General features: G+C 36.7%; 1 protein-coding gene across 2 annotated transcripts in view; it reads right to left on the reverse strand.

The window, feature by feature from the left end:
* Nucleotides 1–21966, reverse strand: part of SORCS2 (sortilin related VPS10 domain containing receptor 2) — an 863802-nt gene that overhangs the window by 613505 nt on the left and 228331 nt on the right. For both annotated transcript variants that reach the window (XM_063457743.1, XM_063457741.1), the window contains exon 2: nucleotides 4967–5034. In XM_063457743.1, coding sequence (XP_063313813.1) covers nucleotides 4967–5034 — 68 coding nt within the window. The remainder of the gene's footprint in view (nucleotides 1–4966; nucleotides 5035–21966) is intronic.

A 21966-nucleotide genomic window follows, 5' to 3' on the forward strand; every position in this document is an offset into this window, starting at 1 on the left:
TGCAACGCCTTAATGCTTTAAGAGAAAAATGTATCTCATGGCATGAGAAATGGTTACTCATGGCAAAACAAATGTGAAGGTTCTAAGGCTTTTGGATGCAGCTGCACTTTAGATGACATGGAAGGAGGTTCAGTGAGAGTTGGATAAAATGCAATAACATTGGTCCATGGCATATTTTAAGCTTTTTTGTAGTTCATGAAAAATAGGTTAGGCTTTGGGTAATGTACCGGGCCTAAAAGCTAATCTATTTTGCTAAATTAATAAGAATGAGTCTAATCCCTTTATTAGCAGCTGTTGCAACCCATGTGTTATCAGCTTAAAATTCTATATAAAAAGTCCTTTTTCAGAAACTCAATCATTTACTTAATTTGTGGGGGAAAAAAATCATAAGAAATATCAATTATAATATCTGCTAATGCATTTGAAGTTTATAAAGCCTTAGTATGCCATTTGGTGCTGGTTAGATGCAACATCTCACTATCACGCATCTGCAGAAATTGTAACAGTATCAGCGTCAAATGGGAGACATTATTTGCAAATGTTTGTTGTTCAAGTAAACTGTATATTTTGATGCAAAGATACAAATTCTCACAAAGAGATGATTCATAACTGAGCTACATTGTTCATAATGGATGTATTTAAAGTAACACTCCGGTCACCATAACAACTTCATCTAAATAAGTGGTTATAGTACCAGGAGGCCCCCCAGTGCACTATTATCTTAAGGGGTTAATTCATTCTTAAACAGTTTAACCCCAAAGTTTGCCTCCAGCGCCATTCTGCAGGTCCTCCAGGTGGCATCTGGCTTCTGACTCTCAGTTACAGGAAGCGCAGAGTGCCGCCAGCCAGGGGAATCGATAATTAGCTTAGAGAAACAGTTTGAGGTCAAATATACAGGTGGCAAGTTCATATATAAGAAATGCAAGCAGAGGTCGAAATCTAAGTAAGGACACAGAGCCAGAGCATAGAACACAGGGATAGATCCAAAGACATGGTTAGTTAACTAGACCAGGGGTCAGCACACACTAAATCCAGGATTGAGTCATAAAACACAAGCACATGCTAAAGAAAAGCATGACAACTTGCCCAGTCAGTTTAAGGACTATTTAAAGAGGGAGCTGGTTAAGTCACGTCTGCTGCCAACCTACCTGCACTGCACCTAACTACCAACATGAGCAGGAATTGGGACATTGCTGTAAACCTCTAATCGTGTACCAGTCAGGACCTGGCCACACTTGCCCCTGCAGTGACCAGGACCTTATCTCAGCAGCATATAATCTTTTATCTACTGTCTGGTATCTGACATATATGGCATTTCTGTTCCTACCAATAGTGACCTTTAAAATTTGCTTTTGGAGCCGGTGATGGGTACCAATCCAGGGATAAAGAACTTTGTAATAGAACAAGAATAGGTGCCTAGAGATTATGAAGGCCTGATACAGTAAAATGATAGCAAAAACAGCAAATTGCAGTGACTATTTCATGTTTAATGGAAAGTTTTGTTTAATTCTTTCCTCGGGCTCTGTAGTGTCTGTTACATGATACAAGAAGCCTGTTTAGCAAGTCAAGTTATTCTAGGACCATAACGATTCAACATATTTAGCAATAAACTCCAAACTATCATACAATCACTAAGCCGCTCGCCTGGCTGACACAAGCTCTTACCCAATATATTAAACATTTAATACGCTATCTTCCAATTCAGGTAGCTAAATGAATGAATTTCACACAACTTAATGTTGTGAATACTAAAGCAGACTGTTGCTGTAATATACACTCATTGTGAAGACACATCTGTTAATATACATTATTCATTTATATGGCTTGCAATGTGTAAGGCTTTTGGCATCAGTGGGTGACTATCATGGTACTAAAGCTACATCGATGATTGGATATTCAGGATTACACAACAACTTATATACATATTCATTAAACAGTCGTAGTGCATTTACTTGGAAAATTGGAAAATTAAAGCTTGCAGAAATTTAGCTTAAAGAGTTACTCCAAACACAAGTTTCTTTTTAAAGAATAGTGCTTAAAGTCTGTATGTGCAGTTTTTTTTTTGCTTTGAACCCCTTTGCTGCAGGTGTAGCTCAACCTGGAACAGCATCATTGTGGTATCCGTAACCAGCCCGGAACAAGAGTGTTGTCACTAGTCAGAAGAGGACATCGCTGCAGGTGTGCACCAAGGTAAGAGTGAAACTGCTGCAAAATGGTTTACCCCAATCCAGAGAAACAGGGCAAGGGATCTCATGACACCAAAGCCACTACAGTGGGCTGTTGCGGCTACGCTGCTAGGAGTAACTCATTAAAACAGACACATTGGAAAAAATATCCAAGAATTGTCAAATTTCCCCAACACCTAAAATGTCAAACTAAATTCTGCAAGTTGGTTATAAATTCACAATAAAGTCTCTTACTTATAGTCCATGGTTATTGAAAGCATATCAAAATGTTTTAGATCCATGGTAGCGTTTCTTTCTGTACTCTCACGGTAGCTCACTGCATCTGTTAATAATGTTCCACATTAACCACAAGAAAATCCCATCGCTAAATGACCGGAAAACTCAGGAGGGGTTGGGAATAATAATTTTTGTTGATGTTCTCCAGAGAAAAGTACATTTGCAAGTTACTGAGCTGTATCATGTTATAAGCAAGGGATAGATTGACACTTCCCCACTGGTTCCTTCGTCTACACAGGCTTCATCGTACTCTGAGCACGGCAGTACATTTGTTGAATCAAGGTCTTGTGGTTACTTTATGTTCTTAATGATTTACCAGTGACGTTTATAGCTTTATAGACCATTAGTCATTTGTTTGTGTGATTTTTTTTTTATTATTACATCTGAATTTCACTCATGTCTCAATATTCATTTTAAAAATAATTTTAAAAAGTGTAAAGAAAAAAAACTATAAATACATGCTAATTGTTAATATTTAATACATCTATCTATATAATTGCTAGCCATTATCTACATTAAGAATTTAAATACTTGGGGTACATCCATAAATCCAGTATCCCCAGATAGCCCCAATCCGGGGGAACACCATATTTAAAAATCACCCCATTCGGTTAAGGGGTTCGGGAGTTATGGGACTTTAAAGATTTGACCGACCGCACAGGCACACTAGCCGAAAATAGTTCCATAAGTTTTGGCCTTGCGGTCGGTCCTCGTTCGTGTGGTGAAAAGGCACGAAAATCTTGCCATCTGTGCATTTCCTGATGATCGCTAAAATCCCTGTATGTGGTATAGTCTATCTACCGAACGGCAGCACGGTCGGTGGTTCCAGCACAAATGTACGGTCTTATGGAGGTGTCAGCAGTGTTCGCCTACTCGAGTGTCCGATTTTGGTTCCAGACACTCGACGGCAAATCACCGCTGTTCGTGAACTAAGATGGCCGCGAACACGTATAAAAGTCCTGAAATGGTGGCCATCTAGGAACTGAAACAGAGAGTTTGTGCGTTTCATACGGATGGTAAGTGTCGATCTGGGAGGTAAAATACCACATAATTAAATAGCAGGGTGGTCCAGTGTTTGGTAGTTTGGATTCGTTTTTATAAATACTGAGTCTCTGCCGTACGGGTTGTATAAATAGACGAATCCTGTTTAAAAGCCCCGAACTGTGATACACGTAATCCACATGAACCAGGTAAGCCCATTCCACCATTCCACTGTGGTTACAGTCTCTGTTATTGGACATGTACCTGGTTAGTGGTTAAAAGGGGCGGTTTAGCAGTACGTATTCCAAGGCAAAGGTAAGCTTCTGTTACAGCGATGGTTATATTAAGAAATGTGCCATTGTATAATGATCAGCTTTGAAGAAAATAAAAATGGATATAATAAACAAATACAATCTCCCTGTAGGCAGTTATTATATATTTTTAATTGTAGTATGCAGAATTGTTACATGTGACTATAGTTATCAAGGCAAACCATGAAAATTCTAATTCCTTAATGAGACATTTTAATTGTTTTTCATGGTGATCGCATCATATTTAGCACGTTTTTTTTTTTCCAGAATAGCACCTATTTTTGCCTTGTAGATATTGATCATTGTATGCTAATAAGTGTAGGATTCTACCACCAGACCAATTCACAGTTAATCCAAAACATTTGTCTTGTAGACATAATCAACTATCAGACTCAAATCAGACTTGTTAGCATTTTTAGACACTGAAAAATACAAAATAACAGAACATGATAACAGCAATTTTTTTCTCATTTTTAATATCTAAACAATATTGGCCAAAATAACTGAATACTACTAAATTATCAGTACATGACGTCACACCAACCAACAACACAGTCTTTTAAAGTAAACACTTGGCAATTCCATGGATCTATTAACACATGGCAAAACAGAAAATATGGTTTGCCTTGCCACTCTAAATGTTTGAAAACTATAGTTCTCCCAAATATGACAGAGCACAGCATTTACCAAATTCTTCAATTTTTCATGAATATTTTAGCACCTATAGATACAATTATTAACACTAACAAGGTTAAGGTGCAATAGTCAGAATTCTAAATAATTAAAACACATGTGCTCCTTTAAGTTTTATATAAAATATTTACTTCTCAACATCAGACACTTGCAGAACTGTCTTGATAGTCACAAATCTGTTTCTAACTCAAACTCGAAATACTGTTCCATATTTAAAATTGCCCAATGGTTATGGACTGTGTCACAGACTCATCCTTTATGTTTCTAACATCCAAAAAACCAAGGAAAGCTGAATAATACATACTGTAACAGATGTGAATATAGGCATGATTTGCTAATAGTTGAAAACTCTAGAAGCCATACAACCAAATTTAGAGCCAAGCTGTATGTATGTAATAATATTTTAAACATATTCCAAGATAGGGCATTTGTGCTCTGGATACTCAGTTGTGCCAAGTCCTGACCAGATGAATGGTCAGCTCCATAAGTAACATTTCTTTATTTTGTTGGCCAGCTTACCTCCATAGAGAACTTTCAAGAACCCTTCCCATATCGGCATGATAATACTTTGTTAGGATCAGGATCACCTACACAGAGAAGACAGGAATAGATTTTAGACAGAAAGCAATGGCAACCAATATTCAATATGTGTATAATATGCAACGTGTTTCTATTCTTCACACATTTTTTTAGATGGACATGGTCCTCAGAGTTACTACGTGTTTAATCCCACAGGAATCCACACACCCGTTATCTCATTCTGCCAGGAATAAAGGCAACAGAGATTATAGTCTGAACTGTTGTTTATAAATTGTAAAAATAAAATTCTACTTCATGATTTATTTATTTTTTATCTAAAGACTATGTGAAGTATGGGGATTAGCAAATCATTATATTCAAGACTTTTTCGTTCTTCAATCTTCATTGAGGCAGTTCTAAACCATATAAACATTGTGATTAAAAACATTCATAATTGTTAAATACCCCCAGTACACGCACACATTTATATATGTGTATACTAGGCATGTGCATGTCTATGTATACTATATTCACAATGTCTTATGTATACTATATATGAAAGAAATCCAAACAGAAAATAGTTTATCCCAATGTAGCAGTCCACGTGACTCTATATATCAGGCTTCCCCAAACTCCGGCCCTCCGGATGTTGCTGAACTACAACTCCCATGATTCTATGAATGAAATAGGCTGAGAATCATGGGAGTTGTAGTTCAGCAACATCTGGAGGACCGGAGTTTGGGGAAGCCTGCTATACATGGTTATGTTATACGGTAGCTTGTTTCACCATTCGACCCATGACAAAGTATGAAATTGTCTCATCATTAATCCATAATCCGTCAATCATATGAGGTTATTCATCAAGCTGAGAACACTGAGGAATTGATCATTTAAAACTTTTACAATTTCAAATTCTAGGCCACGATACAAGGCTTGGAGATTTTATCCAATTTAACTTTTTGCCTATTTTTACTTTGTCTTTTTGCCTGTTTGCTAGATTTTGTGTTTATTTTTGTTGTTAATTTCAGCCATCTCAGTAAAACTTTTGAAAAAAAATTTCAAAAGACATTGACTCATCTCTAGACTGTCAAAAAATGACATATTTCCATCAAGACTGTTTTTTTTTTTCTTTCACTGAGCAGAAAATATAATGAATACATACAATATGGCTCATACACATTCTGAGGCATTCTTTGCAACTCTGCAGTTAGCAAAGCATTATTAATATTATCGACCTTTATATAGCTCCACCACTTTCTGTCGTGCTTTACAATTTTGTACGTGTTGACATAGGAGAAAATAACAAAGAAACAAACTATTACAAATGTTAAGAAGAAACAAGAGGTTATTAAGTTTTTTGGACTGATGTGACAGCATGCCAGTAATCAGTGGCCAAACTACAACCAGTGCAGCTGGAACGGCCACGGCAACTAGCCCTGTAAACTTTAGGTGCCCATCGGGTGGCCTTCACACTTAGGCAAAATCTCTGAACAGGTGCCCCCGAGCTGGAAAAGCATTGTAGGAGATGTACAAGAGATGAGGGTCTACCCATGGTCATCCTTGCACTACAGATGGGCCCAAAAATTGTCTTTCATCAGAGCCCTCTCTACATTAGTGTCAGTGCTTCAGCACTTGTCATTATTGTAGTACTTGTGTAATCGTTACGTATCATATTGGCACACATGCACTCCACAAATACAGGGAGCCTTGTGAAGCAGGAACCCTAGACTGACAATATTTAGAGTGCTGCTGAATCAATCTTACATCTCTCTTACGTAAACAGAAATTAACCAGAACAGTCTAAGTTAGCTGTGAGTGCTTTTAAAACGAAGCTCTTGATGTACTTTATGGCAAAACGTCTTGTGTTTTCCCATAGACAAGAAACTAGGTCCTGGTGTATGGGAATACAACTACTCAGGTTAAAACACAATCTGATTATTACACCTTGCCAACCTCATGATTGAATGCCATATTTCTAATTCAATCTGTGAGAAACGTAACACCATCAAGTTTCTTCTACCCAGGTCCAATTTCCTTTCTCCACATTAAAAACAATAAATGTAAACATAAATTACATAATGGCTAAAAAAAAAAAAAAACCTTATATATTCACTAACCAGTGAATTGTAGTGGATTGGAAACCAAATTGCCAAGTTCACGCCAAATTATGCCAATTTCACGCCAAATTAATTACAATTGCTATATTGTCTAAAGCAACTATTCTTCTAACTTTGCTGTTTTGACCTCAATCTTTGCAGTTTGGCTTTCAGTTCACATCAATGCATTGTATTGTGTGTCAACCTCTTTGTTTCGCTGCTAAAAATGAGAAATGGTCTCAATATACGCTCCGGGAGGCTTAGAATATCCTTCTTAAAATACAAATCACTTTTCATTTTATGGTAATTGGCTCTTAAAAATAAGATGTAAAATTAGATACATGGTTTACATGAGTGTCAGAAAAGCAGAGGTGGTCATTTACTACACAATAAATTAAGACATATTGAAACATTGATTCAGGTTTCACAATTCAGGCTTAAATACGTAAACTGTGTGTGTAGAAAAGTTCAAATAAATATTTTTTTTTCAAATCTGCTACTTGGTCCAAAGTTTTGCAATTCAGCTTTTAGTACAGAGGTTAGTAAATATACCCACTGAGAATAGCTATGCTAATTAAATCTGTTGGACATACGTTCCACATTTCAGTAAGCATCTCCTCATAGAGATGGATTGAATGAATGCATATCTATGGGGAAAGTTCAGTGCCTCATGTTGTGCAGCACTGACCCAGGAAGCACCTCTAGTGACCGTTTGAAGAGTGGCCACTGGAGGTGTACCTAGCTACACAACAATGTAAACACTGTCATTTCTCTAAAAAGGCAGTGTCTACATTGCAATGCCTGCAGGGACTGACTGTACTCACCAGAACAACTACCTTAAGCTGTAGTTGTTCTGGTGACTATAGTGTTCCTTTAGCAATCACAAATGTCAGTTATTTAACCTCTTAAGGACACATGACATGTGTGACATGTCATGATTCCCTTTTATTCCAGAAGTTTGGTCCTTAAGGGGATAACTGCACTTTTAATAAAAAAGACGTTTTGTTTGCAAAAAAACGAAAGCAGAAACTTTAAAAAGCATTAATGCCGTGCTGTATTTGTTTATATCATAATGTTCGAAAATAGTGGAAGCTATTGATTATTATATTGCTGTTAAAATAACGATGAGATTAAAATCTATAGCAATTTGGAAGCCCAGCGCTATCTCCCCTTGAAGTGTTATTGTAGTACTAAACACGGCATGTTTTATTTAAAGAAGAGCAACAGGGACAATGCAAATAATCTGTTTAAAAATAGATAAGCTTGTCATTTTGCAGAATCAATAACATTACAGAGGCTGGCACAGAAAACGTGGGATTTAACTAATGTTTTGTCCTGATCAGACATCCATTTGATAGAATTTTGAGTTTAAATACAAAGCAATGTATTATTCATTTATTCTATCCACTTCTGTTAAACAGATGCTAAAACATTATGGGTATGTCAGACAAAGGCATTTCCTGTATTTTCTTACATATATTCCAATAATATGCATATGTGACATGCCAGATCGGATCTTGGCCACATTTTTAATGTCTGTCTTTAGTCTATTAATCTTGCAATTGGTAAAAAATTAGTGAAAACAGAGATTTCACCTGGGAGTACACATTTTGTTTTTTGGGGAAGTAGGAATGAGTCACTGTTTCTCCAATTGGCCTTCCAGGAAGTCTAGAAAAGCAACAGACGTCTGTGTAACCTTGCAGATCTCAAGAAGCCATGCTCTAGCATATATTCATGGAATACTCCATGCATCATAACCACTTCAGCACATTGTAAGTAGTCAAACTGTTTTTTTAACTGTAGTGGTTATGGTTAGCTGAAGTGGTTATGATGTTCGGAGTGTTTCTTTTAAGCCCCCAACAGCCTCATTTACATACAATAGGGAGAATACTATAGTACTAGGAAGGGTGGGGTCGGCCAATAGCAAGTTCTGATAGGAGATTGAGGAGGGACAGGGCAGCCAGTTTAAACTGGTCTGGTTGTGTCCATGGGACAACACCCCGCTGGGGAAACAGGAAAAAGGGTGAGGGGGAGAGGCATAGACAAGCAATACATTCAACATACCCTGCACCAATAATGGGCACAGGGTGACCAAAACACAAAAGAAATCTGGGGACCCACACATAGTGTCTGTCTTCCATCCCCAGTGTCAGTGATTACCATCACAATGTTTTCTGCACAGACCTTACTTGCATATCATCACTGTGTTGGAAGATCCAGGTAAACATTGAAATTACACCTGGATGCTGTTGGTCGCCAGCTCAGTAAAAAATATTTTTTTGCTTAGGTAAAACTCAACAAAGCTTGAAAATATTATAAATATCAACTATGTATATCCACTTGGAAAAGGCGCAGTGAAGAAGTGGCTACATGCAGAATAGGCTGTTTACGTCTGATGTAGTAGATTCCTTACCCCTTTTTTTTCTTTAATTCTCTTTTCAACTAGTCTTATTTCCCCTGATGGTCTGACAAGTCTAAGCATTACTCAAACTATGTTATGATACCGAGTTTCTTGGACCTATTATTATGTTTATTTCCTTACAGCATCACACTCTTCTTGTTTCACTTTGTCATTTTATGACAAAAGCCTTGATTTATGTCATTTTTATTAAAGCAATTCATCTAAACATGTCTGTTAAGATCCTGCTTGTGGGAAACTGCTTTAACCTGTGTGTTGCCTTCAGTTAATAGCAAATGGTTGAAACCGAATATTTAAACTCTACCCTGAGCCAAGATGGCTATTGTAATTGGAGTCAGAATGCAAGTTAGAGTAGGACCCCTCCTGCCTAAAAAAATAAAAAAAAAACATGCAGGAGTCTATTTAAGAAAGAGGAGAGTAAATGATTGGACATGGTAAGGTAAGTGGTAAAGTACGTCACATGCTATTGCTAAACATGGACTTGATAAGCACGGGAGGAGAATTTGGGTAATTGCAATTCATCTTATATACCTTTCACTTACATCACTCAATATAAAAAGGATAACAATTCCTATCATGAACATGTGCTGGGTGGACATGCCTGTTGATGTAATGCACTGTAGAGTATGTTCCAGACATGACAGCTGCCTCAACTACAATCCAGCACTAAACAACGCCCTAATCATTCCTGTGAACTCAGTTGCCATGAACTGGAGCTTCTATCATGCCCTCCTGCATTTGCGTCTTTTCATTTGCCGCCCTTCTGCTTGTTCTTGCTCTATGTTTATACCTTTCTCACACTCCTCTCTCTGCGGTTCATTGTTCTTCCTGTTCTCTCGAGGCTCTAATCACTTTGGTTGTCCTTGCCTTTATGTACAGTCCTTCTCCAATCCCTGTTCTCAGTGGGTTTTATCCTATAACTCCTCTTTTCTTGTGCTGTTTGTGATTTCTGCTTTTCTCTTTGTCCTTGTATCATGCCCTCTGTTTGCTCTTTCCTCTGTTTGCTCAGCCCTGTCACTCCCAACACCCACCAAGTTTTTCTCTCTCCATTTAAGCTGCTGTCCCTTTCCCTTTATTGTTTACCTCAATGGTGCCTCTGATTATTAATTAATTAATTAATATTATTTATTCAACACAATAGTTGACTCCACTAAAAGCAAGGACTGGGAATAAATGTTTCTGGAGATAGACATATATATCACTAACTAGAATGGTAGTTTTAAAATTAGTACTTCTGCAATTTAGTGATAACCACATTATGTAAAGCAATGGAACAGCAGGGGTACCATCAGACTTCACTAAATTTGTCAAATAAATTTTGTTTGACTTTTAATCCGAGTAAGTACAAACTGAAGTCAAAGTTTTAATAGAAAATTAAGCAAACCCCAGTCCCTAAGGTTACATTTCAAAGAGAGATTTATATTGTCTGGCCGGAAAGCCTTAGTCGTGTTTGATATGATAATTACAGAAATTAAAATTTAAGATTATGAAGGAAGCAACATTTGAAATGAAAGAAATGTCAAATGTACAAATCCAAACTCCACTTTGAAAAAGAAAAAAGAAAACTACATGAAAATTCTTCTAACAAATTTTAATCTATTGACTTTTAGAGTTAGAAAAAAAATACATACCGTATATACTCGATTATAAGCCGAGTTTTTCAGCACATTTTTTGTGCTGAAAAACCGGAACTCGGCTTATACTCGAGTCAATAGTCTGTATTATGGCAATTTGCATTGCCATAATACAGACTGAGGGAGAGGGGGCTGGCAGAGATCTTACTTACCCGTCCTGCAGCTCCTGTCAGCTCCCTTCTCCTCTGCGCCGTCCGTTCAGCACCTCGGTCAGCTCCCAGTGTAAATCTCGCGAGAGCCACGGCTCTCGCGAGACTTACAGTGTGAGCTGACAGAAGAGCTGAACGGACGGCGCGGAGGAGGAGTGAGCTGACAGGAGCTGCAGGACGGGTAAGTAAGATCTCTGCCAGCCCCCTCTCCCCCCCACTGAACTGCCAATGCTGGACCACCAGGGAAGGAGCCCCCCTCCCTGCCATATATCAAGCAGGGAGGGGGGACGAAAATAAAAAATAATAATAAGAAATAATAATGAAAAAAACATAAATAATAATATAAAATAATGAAAAATAATAATAAATAAATAATAAAATTGCCCACCCCCCCACCACTGCAACACACACACACACACACACACTGCACACACACACTGCCCACATACACACACACTGCACACATACACATACACTGCACACATACACATACACACACACTGCACACATACACACACACTGCACTCATACACACACTGCACTCATACACACACACACTGCATTCATACACACACTGCATTCATACACACACACTGCACTCATACACACACACTGCACACATACACACACACTGCACACATACACTGCACTCATACACACACACACTGCATTCATACACACACTGCATGCATACACACACACACTGCACTCATACACACACACTGCACACATACACACACTGCACACATACACTGCACTCATACACACACACACTGCATTCATACACACACACACACTGCACACACACACACACTGCACACATACACTGCACTCATACACACACACACTGCATTCATACACACATACACTGCACACATACACACACACACACTGCACTTATACACACACACTGCCCACACTGCACACATACACACGCTGCACTCATACACACGCTGCACTCATACACACGCTGCACTCATACACACGCTGCACTCATACACACGCTGCACTCATACACACGCTGCACTCATACACACGCTGCATTCATATACACACGCTGCATTCATACACACACACTGCATTCATTATACACACACTGCATTCATTATACACCCACTGTAAATAAATATTCAATTAATATATATTTTTTAGGATCTAATTTTATTTAGAAATTTACCAGTAGCTGCTGCATTTCCCACCCTAGTCTTATACTCGAGTCAATAAGTTTTCCCAGTTTTTTGGGGTAAAATTAGGGGCCTCGGCTTATATTCGGGTCGGCTTATACTCGAGTATATACGGTATCTCAAAAAAATTAGATGCATTACATTACGAAGCTATCATAGTGTTTCCATTGTCTTCTCCAACCTGTGCCATTTGCGGCATTTTCATTAGCATATAAATAGATTTACCATTTCAAATTATGTGTTCTATTTTTCTTTTCTCCTAAAGATCAGAGATTTTCCATCCTGTATCAGAAAAGATAACACATTTGTACAAACACATCCCATCCCTAATCAAAGAAAAAAGTATAACAGTATTTCAATCTAATTTATTTTTATAGAACATAGTAAAATACATATTTTATTGTATTGGGTTAGTCTCTATCATTGGCCTGTAGATATAGTTATGTATCCTAAAATCAGAAAAGAGCTTCATTGGTAGGAAGAGAGAAATGTGAGTTGTGTTTTCATAAGATACTTTGCAAAGAGTAAAATGACCGTTTACTACAGCCCGTTTACTACAGCCTTTATTTTTTTTTTTTAAGTTTCTATGAGCAAATTTTGTTTTCACTGGAACGTATGCTATAAAGTGAATGAATAAAATGTCATACATCTCCCTTTTCTCATTAAATATTATTGCCTATCCTTGGCTAGTAGACTTGTGCATGGTTCCAAAATTTGGTTCTAAAAATTAAATTTAGTTTGAGATTTCCGACGCTTAAATATTTTTCGGGGAAGTGATTCGGATAAGCAAAAAAAGAAACAAAAATGATCCAGTCGTTGTACTGAAAAATATATATTTAATATGAAGATTTATGGATGTATTTTACAATACACTAATAGGCACATTTTTCTTCCATTTGATTCCCAGATCTAGTGAGAAAAAAAAAAAACAACCTAGGGAAGCAGTAATAAATGCTATTTTTATTAAATATATAATATATTGATATATTACTACTCCTCCTATTTTTCCTCTATTGGTCAATTCTCACTCTATTTGTGAATGAAACCAATATGTAGTGGCAGGGTAAAATGCAAAATGCTGCACAAAGGATTTATTTAAATTTATTTAAAAAACACAACTATTATTTATGCTATAAAAATTCTAAGAAAAGTAAAAGCTGTGTTAGAGACCTGAATACCATTTTGCAGAATATGTCCCAATGTTGGATGTTTAGGGTTTATATAATTTCAATTTTTAAAATTGCGCACTTGTACTTTCATCTGCTGTGTTTGAAATCAGATGAAAGGTTTTATTTCATAGGGGCCGAATGAGCATTTTCATTTTTCACACATTTAGCCAGAAATCCACAAGTATCTCCTATGAGCAATGTGCTCTAATGTTGCTGGTGTATAAGTAAATCAATTAATTACAGGTGTTTAATAATAATGTTTCACCTCTTCTACCGACTAGCTATCTAGAGAGTTGAAGTCAAATTCCTAATTTCTACAGTTACATTATTGCAACCTATTAAATAATGGTCTTTTTATAGAATGAGCCAAGTGGAAGATCAATTGATTCACATGAAGAGGAGGAATCCACACACTTAAAATTGCTGGACCACAGTGCAACCAGATGTGGAGCCGGCAACCCCTATACACGAAGTAAAAAGTATGTGGTGCAAGCACTCAAGGCAACTTAAAAAGCAGCTTTATTAGAACAAAACAGATATGGCAACATTTCCACCCACAAGAGGGTCTTTGTCAAGCTGACACTAAAGTGCTTAAAACACTAACATTTAGGGTGTACAATTAAACAGCAATTCAATTCAATACAAGTGTAATATCAATGTCAGGTTGAGTTCCCAAAAAGAGTAACAAAGTAACAACAAAAAACAAAGAGAGAACCTTGCTCTTATAAGCATGTTGGCCTTACAAACACAGGACATGCCAAAGAGGTGTTACTGTCATTGCCTAGCTGAGCAGGATTAGAGTGTAAGTCAGGGATGCACAACCTCCATTCCTTGAGCCAGTACTGACCTAACAGACACTTCAAAGTGGCCAGCGAACACAACCATCAACTCTGTAAGTGCCAACGTCAAGATCAGAATTTAACTAATTTCCAAAGCATGTTGAAATGTATGTCTACAGAATGCACACTTTCATTTGAGGTTGCAATATCTCAACTCAAGACAGAATTCCAAGAGAGATTCCAAGATTTCCATGCTCAAGAGACAACCCCGAATGTGTTAAGTAACCCCTTCTTTGTGAATTTAATGGAGGATCCAGGGGAATTTCAGATGAGCCAACTTGATCTTTAATGTGACTCAGACCTGAACAAATCTGATTTAATGATGTGTGTTTCCTAGAATATTACCAAAAGTATGTAGAAGAGGGAAAAATTGTCAGTCTAAGAATGCATGCGCAAGAATCCTCTCCCTCTTCGGAAGAACATACTTATGTGAACAGATGTTTTTGAAGAATGAAACTCTTCAAGTCAAAATTAAGGGACGAAAAATACTTACTGTCATCTGGAGCACTGCCTCTAATTAGCTAGCACAGAAATATTTCCTAGCAATGAATTATTAGTAAAATAATGCACAGAGTCAGTGATCCCATTAATGTTCCAGTGCTAGTGCATTGTGTATAAGAGTTATAACTTATAAGTTATTAGATATCAACAACTCACAAAATATTATAAAAAATATATTCTTAATAGAAAAAGCTCAGTTCTGTTGTACAAAACCAATACAACTCAGCATTTGGCCTTCCTAGGATTAAATTCATTATTTTCCTTTAAAACAGACTTGAACATGTGTTGTCGGCATTCGTGTGTTGTATTAAAGAGTGATCTGTAAATTGTCCTTGCTTGTTTTCGGCTTTGCTCTGTGGTTGATTCTGAGATTAATAACACAGTTCACAGTAGCACAGAAGAAAATATGGACCAGTTTAACAGATGTTTGTGTTTATATACACTCATAGGATTATAATAGGCAGGAACTAATAAATAGATAGAGTTTAATCTAGTGTAAGGGGTAGTGCTAGATATCATTAAAAACATTTTTTCTCTTACTTAGTTAAAATCTCCCATAGGATGAGCATGTGCTGTAGTTGCTATGGAAACATCCTAACAGACGCTGCGGGCACTGACTATGGAGTATAAGAATTGAGTGACTGACATCACTCAGTTTAGTTGCTCGCACACTGGCAACATGGCCAGTGTATTGGTATCACTAAGGAGGTTTGCGTTGCTTGGGAAAGTGTTCCAAGCAGGGCTAATCCAGCCACTAGAAGCAGTCTTAACCCTGTAGTTTAAGTTTATCTGAAACTGCAATGTTTTACATTGCAGGGATAAGGTGACTGGGACACCGTATCCAGACCACTTCAATGAGATTAAGTGGTCTAGGTGCCTATAGTGTCCCTTTAAAAGGTGTTAAAATGTTACAAGTCAGAAACAATAAGAGATTTGTGTAAAGAAACATAGAATGCTCCACATTGTTACTGAATGAGTCAATATCTCGGTGGTTAGTACTCCAGATACATTGTATCTGATTCCCGATGAAACTGAAGGTTTAACTTACACTTTGAAGGTCGATAAAATGCGTATCATGCTTGATTACTATTCTTGTTATTATAAGCTTGTGAGCTCTAGCATATTTAATCTACTGTCGGAATTCCAGCAAAGCCAAGTTTGTTTAGAAATTTTACAGGAATTAAAGGGGAACTCTCACTTCCCAAGATTTTTTTAACGTAATGTTTACTTATACTCTATGTTTAACAGATATTAGCTTGAAAAGAAACTTAAATGTAGAAATGCGCATTACAGTATGTATTTATATCCTAGAATTGAGTTCCACCATCTTGGTTCCTGTCAATCAGCTCTGCCTCTTTTCGATCATTTAAACCAAACAGCCTATGCATCTGGCAGTCAATAGAGACACCTCCCTCCAAACTGAATTACATATCATCGGAAAGGAAGAATTAATCAGGAACCAAAGAGTGAACACTGCATCACGTGGCCTGGATTATGACATCAATTGCTAAAAGTTTGATGTACATGCCAGAGCAAGTAGAGCATCATATGAAAAATATTAACACGGGTTATAGGTGATTTTCAATGCTTGATGTGAATGTTGTAATTTCCAGATATGATCCCTTTAAGTATCCACTATTGAAATATTATACTATTTTGTTATAATTAAGTGCATAGAGTCAAATGCCAACTTGTCCTTGATACAGGTTTTCTGTGTATTATAAACCATCAGTTGCTTTTCACATACTACTGATTTGGGAAGCATTCTTCTAGGTATGGAATTCAACACTTTAAAGTTCTAAATAAAGAAGTATTATGGCTAGGAAACGGATAAGATATAACGTCAAGAGGTTACTGAAAGAAAACTCTGATACATTCATTATTTTGGCGAAAATTTGAAAATGCATCATTAAAAAAGTTAGACTTTCCTACAGAGTAGACTGAATGGTAGATAAGCAACTTGTCAAACAATACCTAGAAGGAAACTCGTGGTCTACAGAAAGCTTTAGTTTGCATGAGTCATAAGAGGAGCAAGAAATAAGATTTCAGCAATGTAACAACGCAGAGGCAAGTATGATGGAAAAATGTAGTGAACGATGATTTGCAATATAATAATGTAGACTATAAGTTACTCTAAAATAAATATGGGGCTAAAACAAATATGGTAGACTGTCAAAGCTGCTTAGAGTAGATGGAGAATCTGTAAGGCATGAGTTGAATCAGGCCTCATGCAGTCACTTTTTGGATGTGTATGCGATTTTTTTTAAAGTTGTTATTTTTATATCATGTCATGAGTAATACGTGTATGGATATTTTTTTATACTCCATATTTTGTGTTGGTCCTTTCATTTTAAATCTGATATTTTATCCAGGAAGGAAAATGGTCAATAATTTTGTTATTGTACCCCTGTCTGGGTGTGGAGCTCTGGCTGTGGATGGACCTTTCTTGAGCTGGCCCTTGAGCTAGACATTGTGCCCCCATCACCTGGTGAGGGAAAGTTATGTTCTGTATCTCAATCAGAAATGAGCTCTCATACTTCTCTATGACTCAGAGAACCAGCAGATGCTCTTCACTTGATCGAGGGGCAGACCACAATGCTTCCCTACTGGACCACAAGGAATCTATCACAGAGTGACCTTCACTGACCCAATTGTTTCTAAATACTTTCATTAGTCTCTGGCCTTATCTTATAGTTAGGATAGCCTTATGCCTATCCCACGCATGCTTAAACTCCTTAACTGTGTTAACCTCTACCACTTCAGCTGGAAGGCTATTCCATGCATCAACTACACTCTCAGTAAAGTAATACTTCCTGGTATTATTTTTAAACCTTTGTCCCTCTAATTTAAGACTACGTCCTCTTGTTGTGGTAGTTTTTCTTCTTATAAATATAGTCTCCTCCTTTACTGTGTTGATTTCCTTTATGTATTTAAATGTTTCTATCATATCCCCCTTGTCTCATCTTTCCTCCAAGCTATACATGTTAAGATCCTTTAACCTTTCCTGGTAAGTTTTATCCTGCAATCCATGAACCAGTTTAGTAGCCCTTCTCTGAACTCTCTCTAAGGTATCAATATCCTTCTGAAGATGCGGTCTCCAGTACTGCGTACAATACTCCAAGTGAGGTCTCACCAGTGTTCTGTACACTTGGTGGTCCAGCCCACAGTTCAGCCCACTCCTAGCAACATCCCTGCAGGCTTTGCCTATAAAATAGATATCAGGCAAGGTTAATTCATTTTTAGTTTCTTTCTTTTTTCTCTCTGTTGTTTTATTTTCATATTTGTATAGATACCTGTACAAATATGTCTCTGATTGCACATTCACACAATGTTACCTTGTTTAGGACGAGTTAAATATTTCTCCCTTCTAAGCTATACATTTTTACACACCACTGGCTTTACTGAAAGTCAGCTGTCTCAGGTCTGACATATCTGATGGTTATTTAATGAACTGATAACTGACAGGCATTCCCTATCTTTATCTAGAAAACTCTAATTAAAACACATCTCCTGAAGGACACCTTTACACAACCATTTAATCAATCAGAGAGCAACAACTTTTCAAAAGATTTTTTTTAACCAACCTGGAGCAGAACATGTTTACTTGTTTCATGCATGTATGTATGTTGCATAGTTCTACGGTTCAACTCAAAAAAATATTTTAATATAGGATCCATAATAAACTTTACATCTTTTAACATGGGATCCATAATTATCTTTATATATTTAATATAGGATCCATAATTAGCTTTACATCTTTTAATATGGGATCCATAATTAGCTTTACATATTTTAATATAGAATCCATAATTACCTTTACAAACCATCCTCAGTGGTAAAGTGTATTCATTTTATTATGAAAAAAGGGTTATTTACAACAACTGTTTTAATATGTATCTTTGCCACACATTTCTCTTATCACAATTAACTAGTAATCAAGCGTTTATTTTAATGTGTTGCAGCACAAAATCCTTTATCATTTTGTAAAAGTTAAAATTGTTTTTTTTTGTCATCATTATTTTTGGTTCCTTATTATTATTAGCAAGCTGTACAAATGTAATAAACATTAACAATAGCAGCGAGACCACTAGGCCGTTATCTAAAACTATATAACCTCTTGGAAGACTCATTATATTTAAGGATGGATAATAATCACCCAGTTGTGTGAGTTTGACTAGAGGAACGTCCTGCTGAATTTATTACTGACAATTCAGATGAGATCATTCAAGGTATGTTTGGTATTGCTTCTATGCCACTTCCCACAGCAACAACGGCAACATTCAAGTATCTGGGAAAGATACCATAACCTTGACCTTATCTACCTTTTGCTTGCCTAGGGAACCACTGCTCTTGGTCAATGTAAGACATAGGACAGCCAGAACTATTCTTTTCACCTGTGTCTTTGATAGCTGAGCAGGTGTTCTTTACTTTTACTCTTAGTTCCCTAGTTTCTAAGAGTATGTAAAATATGTTATCACCTAACGTTTTATCACATTACGCAAATAAAGCCTCTGCATGAGTGTTTTCAAATAGGGAAAGGCTCTTATTGCCAATTGTCCAACAGGTTCATCTTTTCTTGTGTTGTACCACATTATATAGAAATATTATGATTCTGTTCCTAATTCTGTATGCATTTTGTGGTTACATCTTATAACATGCACAGTTTGTTTTCTATAAACATTTGGAATATTTACTCTGCACTGTTAGAATGTTAATTAGCCTCTTCTGTTGTGTTACTTGATGGCTGCGGTCAGCATACAGTCAAGTCATGCGTAGCATTTTGTATAGAAAGCGAGAATTCTTAAACACGGTAAGTTAATTGTCAACCCTTCAAGAAGAAGGCTCATAAGGTTAGATAGTCACTAAATTTACATAACAATAACTTGAAAGTGATTATGAAAAAATAAACATATACATATAGACATACTTAGGGGAAGCATTGTCTTTTGAGTAAAATACTCAATTCACCCACATGTTATCCAGATTACAATGATTTTAGTTAGGCATAAGGAATTATATTTGTGGTTATCTAAATTAAATGATATTAGTATGATGTTCCAAACTGGGGGAACACACTGAAAAAAAATGTTCAACTACTTTGAAGAAAGCATTGAAAGTCATGTTTCAGTGTTTGCAGACGACACAAAACTCTGTAAAGTAATACAATGTGAGCAAGATATTACTTTGCTGCAGAGGGATTTAGATAGACTGGGGAACTGGGCACTCAAATGGCAGATGAAAGTTAATGTTGAAAAATGCAAAGTTATGCAGTTCGGCGTAAAGAATGCACAAGCAACGTATACCCTTAATGGAAGCGAATTAGGGAGAACAACAAACGAAAAGGACTTGGGAATTGTTATAGACAACAAACTATGCAACAATGTGCAATGTCAATCAGCAGTGGCTAAGACCAGTAAGGTATTGTCATGCATGAAAAAAGGCATTCATTCTCAGGATGAGAATATTATTTTGCCTCTTTATAAATCACTGGTAAGACCACATATTGAATATGCTGTGCAATTTCGGGCACCTGTTCTAAAGAAGGATATTATGGCACTAGAAAAAGTGCAGAGGCGGGCTACAAAATTAATACATGTAATGAAACATTTTAGCTATGAAGAAAGATTAACCAATTTAAATCTCTTTAGTTTAGAAAAACATCGCATGATAACATTATACAAATATATTCGTGGACATTACAAACCATTGTGTGGAAATCTATTCACAAACCGGATTTTACATAGGACACAAGGTCATGCGTTTAGACTGGAAAAAAGAAGATTTCGTCTAAGGCAAAGGAAATTTTTTTTACTGTAAGAACAATAAGGCTGTGGAATTCTCTGCCTGAAGAAGTGGTTTTATCAGAGTCCATACAGATGTTCAAACAGCAACTAGATACATTCTTGCAAAAACAGAATATTCAAAGATATGATCTTTCAATGTAGGTTAATAACTACTTGATCCAAGGATAAATCTGACTGCCATTCTGGGGTCAAGAAGGATTTTTTTTCCTACTTTGTTGCAAAATTGGAAGTGCTTCAAACTGTTTTTCTTTTTTTGTTTTGCCTTCTTTTGGATCAACCGCAAAAAAAACATATGTGAGGAAGGCTGAACTTGATGGATGCAAGTCTCTTTTCAGCTATGTAACTATGTAACTAGGACTCATATATGTCATTTGTTTACTCTATTTCAAAATCTACAAGAGTTCTGATGACCAAAAACACATAAATTGTATTTCTTAAAAATCTATTTTTATTTATTTATTTTTTCATTTTCTTTTGCTAACTTTTTATTTCTATTATTTCACAAGGCTGTTCATCCAAACTACATTAAAACAAAGCATAACCTTACTTCATCCAATGTCACTTTCCTGTGACCTCTTGCAGACATAAATACAAACTACCTTTATATTATGTACACTTGCCAATTATATGTGGATTTTTTAAATCCAGAATGTGCCATTTTAAATTCTATTTGATAACATCCATCATTTCTTCCTCTGGTTTCTTGACAGAAATCTACTCATAGCAAATCAAGTGGAATATCAAATCATGCTCTAATATTCCTGCTGAGCTCGGGAACCTAATATGGCTCTCTCTAGTATAGAATCCATTGGTTTTCTGTATTGCCTAACATAGAGCTTTCTTTCCTTTATTATATTTTAATTCTTTAAGAGATATGGTTGTATTGTGACCAGAACAAACTAATGGAATTATACATGTGCCACCGGTTTTGTCTGTGTATCTGTACATAATGTTTTATATAAGACACACAGGCCTCCCAACATTGCAGATTTCATCACAAGACCTGTCCCATCGTCTCGACTTTGCTCTCTGGTGTCCACTTTCGGGAGCACAATGGAACTGCGCTCAGGGCAATAGGACCATTCAGAGAGTGCTGAAACAGCATGTTCAGCATGGACGACCTTGGCAGTCATCCTGACTTGCATTCATACCAGGTTCACCTCTCTATTCTTCAGGGAACCCACCTCTTTTTCAAGTGCATGTGC

The sequence above is a fragment of the Pelobates fuscus genome, chromosome 6 (genome assembly GCF_036172605.1).
Source record: "Pelobates fuscus isolate aPelFus1 chromosome 6, aPelFus1.pri, whole genome shotgun sequence".
NCBI lineage: Eukaryota > Metazoa > Chordata > Amphibia > Anura > Pelobatidae > Pelobates > Pelobates fuscus.